This window comes from Pagrus major, chromosome 6 (assembly GCF_040436345.1).
Source record: "Pagrus major chromosome 6, Pma_NU_1.0".
NCBI lineage: Eukaryota > Metazoa > Chordata > Actinopteri > Spariformes > Sparidae > Pagrus > Pagrus major.
This window is the reverse complement of record NC_133220.1, coordinates 8,329,618-8,336,989: the sequence shown is the minus strand read 5'-3', so window position 1 is coordinate 8,336,989 and position 7,372 is coordinate 8,329,618. Positions and strand designations below refer to the sequence as shown.

At 41.5% G+C, this 7,372-nt stretch overlaps 1 protein-coding gene across 1 annotated transcript; it reads left to right on the top strand.

Moving 5' to 3' along the window:
• The first annotated feature begins 1,075 nt into the window (after positions 1 to 1,075).
• pnp4a (purine nucleoside phosphorylase 4a) lies at positions 1,076 to 5,742 on the top strand. The gene is made up of 7 exons (XM_073468338.1): positions 1,076 to 1,098; positions 3,091 to 3,254; positions 3,564 to 3,667; positions 4,439 to 4,614; positions 4,825 to 5,015; positions 5,335 to 5,414; positions 5,593 to 5,742. The coding sequence occupies exons 1-7, from the start codon at positions 1,076 to 1,078 to the stop codon at positions 5,740 to 5,742; spliced, it is 888 nt and encodes a 295-aa protein (XP_073324439.1).
• Positions 5,743 to 7,372: the final 1,630 nt, after the last annotated feature.

Genomic DNA, 7,372 nt, shown 5'->3' with positions numbered 1-7,372 from the left:
AATCCCCCCCATGAAATGTGACAAGACCCTCGTACATCATCGATAGTGGCTGATCGCATTTATTTAAACAGACGCGACCATGATCCAGAAAATATAGAAAAACATTTTTTAAAAATACAAAGAAGACAAAATATATATACAAATTGTATAAGAAAACATTAGACGTCATGAATTAAATGTGATGTAGTGTTGTAGTCAAGACCGCACCAACCGAGACCAAGACATTACCGAGACCAGAGAGTACCGAGACCGAGACAAGGCCAAGACCATATATATCAAAGGAAAATCATAACAAAACATCAAAATGTGAGTTTTCTTTTTTTTAGCTGGGGAAGTCTTTACAGTACCAATGATTTGAAGTTATTAGCTGTTTTTGAGAGGGTCCTTTTTCACTCTTATCAGTAAGGCATGGACAGAAAGCCAGACAAGACCGAGTAAAAATGCCCTCAATTCCAAGACAAGACCGAGAACCTCAAAAAATGGTCTTGAGACCGGTCTCGAGTACTACAACACTAATGTGATGACTTAAATACATGTCTTCCAGAAATCCACCTTTGTACACCATGATATCTGAGGGACTGCTGGCTGTTTCATTTTATGTGTTTACTTTAAGGTCACGATACAGTCACAGCTGACTGACTGTGTCTGTGTGTGTGTGTGTGTGTGTGTGTGTGTGTGTGTGTGTGTGTGTGTGTGTGTGTGTGTGTTTCAGCATCAGGATCATAGTTAGAGTGAGTTAACATTGAAGTAAAATCACATTACTGTCAGCGGGGGTGTGACGCAAAAGTAGATGCCACTTACACAACCCAAAACACACACACACACACACACACACACACACATACATTCCTACAACACTGTAGTCCCATTGGCTGCAGCGGATGAATGGACGAGTTGTCGACCAATCAGGAGCATGTGACCAGTAAATATGTAGGCCGGTCGGCATCAGCTGGCCACACTCTGACTGTCCCTCCATCAACACACACTTGTACACACACACACTTGCACACACACACACACACATCTGTCTGCTGTATATTCACCATCATCGTCAGTCGTCTGTCATCCGTCCATCATGCACAGCAAAGAACAGATCAGGTAAGAAAACAGCTTTATTACATCTGTGTTGTGTCTCTTCTAAAGCAGCTGTATGTTTTATTAACTCAACATACTGGACCGGTGCTGACTGAATGTTTTGGCTTGTGTCAGCTCGTCACTGCATATTTCCACTGTGAGCACTTCAACCAACAAGTTGCTTTTTTCTGTTTTGTTTTGTTTGTTTTCAATCATTTTCCGAAGCCTGAAAAGATCCATTTTAGAAATCAGATTAGAGGAAAATTTAGAAAAACAATGTTTTTTTCTTCACTTTATAAAACAGATTTTTAACTTTTACAGTGTAATTTCGCTCTGTGAATCAGGTGAAAATAAAACACTTGCCGGTGCCAAATGGTACAAGACTGTGGAGAACAGAGGAGTAAAACCTGGGTATTTTAGAGGAGCTACCACAGGGTACAGTACTGGAGAAAATGATGTGACAACACTGATATTCTGCAGAACCTATTAAGTCGTTTTGGTCTAACATATGTCACAGTTATGTTTTGAGGCGTACAGTAAGGAAACGAACAGGAAAATCTCTGGATAATCAAAGTAATACGAGAGGTACTCACCTGCTGAGGTACCAAAATGTAGTTTGAGTAGGCAGCCTTCAAATCTTGTAATAACGAGGGACTCATGATTAAGTCCCACCGGTCTCTATCTGTCGATGTAACGACCTCATAGGTTTCTTTTATGACACATTTATTAAAACATGTTTTGATACTTTGGCACAGCAGAAGGCTCTAAATACTCAGTGATGGAATGTAACTAAGTACATTCACCCAAGTACTGTCGAGTATTTCCATTTTCTTCTACTTTATACTTCAACTACATTTCGGAGGCAAATATTGTACTTTTTTAATTGCTGCATTTATTTGATGACTTTACTCGCTGGTAACTTTGCAGATTGCCTTCTGCATCTGAGCCAAAGTGGCTCATTTGTAGATTAATGTACTGTATTTTATTAACAACTGGATTACAAAAGCACTGATTCAATAATCAGAAGAATGCAGAATAAAATGATCAGTCTACCCTCATCATACAGTATGTACATGTAAATATATGTACATTTTATACTTATCCTCATCTTTAGCTTCCAACCAACATTAGCAGCTCATGTGGAAGAGTTTCAAGCTCGATGATTGGACGATTCTTGCCAAAATGCACCTTGGGAGTTGTAGTTAACTTTCTGACTAAATCAAACACCCAGATATTTCTTTTAATGCAGCTGTTACTCGTTTGGTCTGATGTTTGGGGAGTTTCATGATGATACAAAACGTAGAAGTGAGTCATGTATCGCTGTTTACGATAAGAAATAATTTCAAAGAGACTCCAGGAAGTTACTGGTTCCTGCAAAGAAACGGTCTGGCACATGATTACTGATTAATGAGATATAAATGAGTGAGCTTTAGAGGTGCTGGTAATGGGATTTTGTTAGCCAGGTGTCTCAAGGCTAATGCTAAGCTAACCCAGCTGCTGCCTGAAGCTGCATATTTAAAAGGCAGATATGAGAGTGGTATCTTCTCATCAGAACCCCAAAATGTCAAACTCTTCCATTCACATTTCACCGAGATACTTAAGAAAGGTAAACAACAATACTTTTTGACAATCATTCGTCGGTTTTCGTCTCCACACTGAAATGTGAACCTGGCAGCATCATGAAGTCCAGCTGGACGACAGCACGAGCTGTCAGGTGGTCAGAATACCCACAGTTTAACCACATTATCTAAACCAAACTGAATTTTAAGGTCAATTACATACTGCAGAGCTCTACCTCCTGATTCAACTTAGACCTGATCATTCTTACTCAACGTCACAGTTCACACGCTCTGCCCGCAAAAAAAGACATTTTTCTCCGGTCATGATGATGATGATGATGATGATGCATCACTTGATCAGATCTGTCTCAGTTCACCGTTAAATGAATAAATTCCTCCTAAAAATAAATACCAAAAAATAAATAATCCCCTTGTCTTCTCTTCTTCCTGTCTGCAGTCATGACGAATACCAGAAGACAGCCGATTGGTTGATGTCTCAGACGAAGCACCGCCCCCAGGTGGCGATCATCTGCGGGTCTGGACTGGGCATGCTCGCCGACACCCTGAAGTGTCAAGACTCCTTCGCTTATTCTGACATACCGGGCTTCCCACAGAGCACAGGTACTCCAGCAGATTATTGATCAATCAGGCTTTTATTCATTAACCCCTCAAACAGAAATATATCATAACTCCTGATTATGAAATGATTGTATGTGGAGCAAAGTTAGCTTCAACACCAGCTGGTGAAGAAAAGAAAGAAAAATAACAAGCCTGTCTGTCTGATTACAACATGTATGAGCAGTAACTGTCAGGACATGCTCAGCCTAGCTTAGCACAAAGACTGGAAACAGGGGGAAACTGCTAGCATCGCTCCACCAACAGCTGTTGGTTGTTGTTCACTGTTAATGTTTGTCTGTGTGTGTGTTTCAGTGCAGGGTCATGCTGGTCGGCTGGTTTTCGGGGAGCTTAAGGGGAAGACGTGCGTGTGCATGCAGGGTCGCTTCCACATGTATGAAGGACACTCACTCTGCAAGGTACACACACACACACACACACACACACACACACACACATTTTTGTATCTCAAACCTAAAAGGCCACGAGACAAAAGCACGAGCGCTGGCTTCAGGAAACAGATCACATTTTTCCAGAATTCACAGGAATTCAGTGTTTCAACCCAGTTTTACATTGTTGTGTTTACAGACAATAACTGCACACAAAACAGTAAACAATAAACACAAATACATTCTGCATACTGGAAACACTACACACACACACACACACACACACACTTTGTGAGCTGATTACAGCACCTCAGTCACGCAACCTTTACATAATACAAGTATGAGTGTAATCGGCAGCGTGAGACTGAACTTGTAACATGAACTCTGTGTGTGTGTGTGTGTGTGTGCGTGTGTGTGTGTGTGTGTGCGTGCGTGCATTGGTGAACCGGGCTCAGGTCATGCATGAGTTCAGTCACATGCAGCCTTTTAGCAGACAGTTGAATGCTGCTATTGTTTCCCCCCATATCACACACACACACACACATGCACACACACACACACACGCGCACACACACACGCTGAGAATTTTTACACAGACCTAGAGGAAGTTGTACCTGAAAGGCTGCACTCAGGGCTAAAATACACCAGAACCTGTGATTGGTTGATTATGTAACAGTCAGCAGACATCCTGGGACCACGGTCACCATGACAACCAGCTTTAACAGGAAGCTTCTTATATCTGAGAGGAGGATGGTTACCAACCTGTCTGTCTGTCTGTCTGTCTGTCTGCCTGTTCGTCAGACCACGTTTCCAGTCCGAGTCTTCAAGCTGTTGGGGGTGGAGACTCTGATCGTGACGAACGCTGCAGGTTCATTGGCTGACGGCCTCCAGCCTGGTGACATCATGATCATCAAAGACCACGTCAACTTCCCCGGACTGGTCGGTCTGAACCCGCTGTGCGGACCCAACGACGACAAGTAACTCAGACATACATTTGGTTATGTGTTGTTTCTGTTGTTGTCATTTCATGTTTTCAAAGCTTCGTTGTCTTCTTTATTTGTTTGTTTGTTGTTTATTTCTTGTGTTAACTCAGCTGTCTTAGTCACAAAGTATTGAACATTGTTTACAGTTTTGTTACAGTTGATTATCATGTTGTTTTATTGTTGTTTACTATTTGTTGTTTACAGGTTCGGGCCTCGTTTCCCAGCCATGTCAGGTTGCTATGACAAAGGCCTGCGTTGCGTAGCGACGGAGATCGCCAAGCAGCTGGGCGTGACCAGCCTGATACAGGAGGGCGTGTACGCCATGGTGGGTGGGCCTAACTTCGAAAGCATCGCTGAGGCCAGACTGCTGCATCGACTCGGGGTGGACGCCGTCGGTAAGACACAAAAAAACACACGCACAGCAACCAAACTGTCAATATAAACATATCACCAGAATAACCGCTAACTGCTGCTAACTGTAGCTGCTGTCGGCCAGTTAGCTCAGTTAGCCGTGCAGCTAGCAGTTTGGACTGGAAGCTCGGGGACCAGGGGAGCGTTGGTGTTCACACTGCTAGCACAGGAGCTTTGGACTGGGCGGGGTCAGGGCTAACTGGTTAGCATGCTAACTTCCGTAGATATTTTTGCAACACAACACACAGATGTCACGTCAAAGCTGCTATTTATTTACATTTTGTTGATACTGTGTGTTTACAGGTATGAGTACGGCTCCTGAGGTCGTTGTGGCGACTCACTGCGGTCTGAGAGTGTTTGGCCTCTCTCTGATCACCAACAAGGTAAACACACCGATCAATACATCAACATTTATGCGACTATAACTGATCAGCTGATGATTGATAAAATGAACCTCCTGGTGTCAAGTTGGGAGCTGACTGATTGATTGATTGATTGATTGATTGATTGATTGATTGATTGATTGATTGATTGATTGACTGACTGATCGATCTGTGACAGGTGGTGAAGAGTTACGAGGACTCAGACAGTGTGAACCATGAGGGCGTGCTGGAGATCGGCCGGCTTCGTTCTCACACTGTGCAGCAGCTGGTGACTGAACTGGTCAGCAGGATGGAGATCAATAACAACAATACCAATAATGCTGTCTGAACACACACACGCACGCACACACACACACTGTGTAAATACTGATTGTTATATTTACAATATTTTTAGACCCCCCCTTTGATTTTCTGTTATCATCCTTCAGTATTTTTTACTTTTTCTGTAATGAAGCTGTATTTATATCAACATGGTGCCTAATAAACTCTATCAGGGTAAAGTTGAATGTAAGTTTTCATTTATGATATTTTATGTTAATCCTACAGATTAATATAAAGATGAACACTGTGCTTGATGGTGCTTTAATATATTGAGACATATGAGACTTTAAGATATGACACACAGATTTTTTTCTATATATTCTTCTGTTGTACATTGTTCCTATTGAATTATGGGATTTTATTTTGTAAAGAAAAATATTCACTGGCTTCCTGTTCTGTATTAATCTGATTAAAAACATGCTGACAAACCTTCCTGCTTCCTGTTTCCAACCAATCTACAGCTGAGTGTTGCAATCAGAGCTGAAGTGTGTTCAGCTGTAGTTCCTCTAATCTCCACTAGATGCTGCTGTGGTAAAACTCTGGCTGTATTGAAGTGAACAGGAAAACCCCAAACTTTTTCATCAGATACAAAGTCATTACAGTTTTGCTCTTCTAAGAACAGTAAGTCAAATTAAATACATTTTATTTGTGTAGCCCAAAATCACAATCACATTGCCTCGATGGGCTTTACAATCTGTACAGTGAACAACATCCTCAGTCCATCCTCTGTTGCCAAACTGAAAGAACACTCCTTTTACTCCTTTTTTAAAAAGAGGGAAATGACAGTAAACAAAACAAAAACATTGGAAAACCACAACTAGCAAACACTTCCATATTCAAACAGCCATACTAATGGATCTGTGAGGTTTCAGGCCTGCTTAGGGACGACGGCGCTTTAAGCTAAATGCAAACATTAGCATCCTAACATGCTCACAATGATAATGCTAACTAACCGATATAATGTTTATCATGCTAACCATCTTAGCTTAGCATGGATGCATGCTTACATATGTTTATAAGCACTTAAAGTACAGCTCAGGGTGATGGGAATGTCATTAGCTTTGCATGGGTTAGGGTTAGTTTTGGACAAATTTCGTTCATGGCTGTTAGCTAGCTAGTCTTGCTGTGACATGCTGGGAAATTGTATTTACTGTTTGTCGACCACACGCAATGTTATTGATTTATGAATCTTGATAGCAAAACGTTAGCTGTGTGGCTAACGGCTGAGCCAGGATGTTTGCATTGTTGTTGTTCCGGTTGCTAAGTCGTATCTAAGGACTGTCAACATTTCCATCACATAACAACCTCGTGAAAAACTTTATACTTAAACACGTTAAAATATACGTTAACGGTCTTAATGTTTTTTTTTTCTTTTGCACGTGACCATGGTGAAAGCAAAATGATGCCCTTTGAGGCGTCCATACTCAGGAATAAATGGTCTCCACAGCGACATTAATCAACACCTTCAGGCTTTTGGCAGCTCTGATTGGTTTAGGAAATTCAAACAGGACGTTTTCTTTTAACTTTTTCAGAATGTTTATCTTTTCTGAACATTTCTGAACAACAGCCTGATTTCCTTCAGACTGCAGGACACCAGCAGGGACATTTCTGGTTTTTGCTGAGCACTTTAAGTAGTT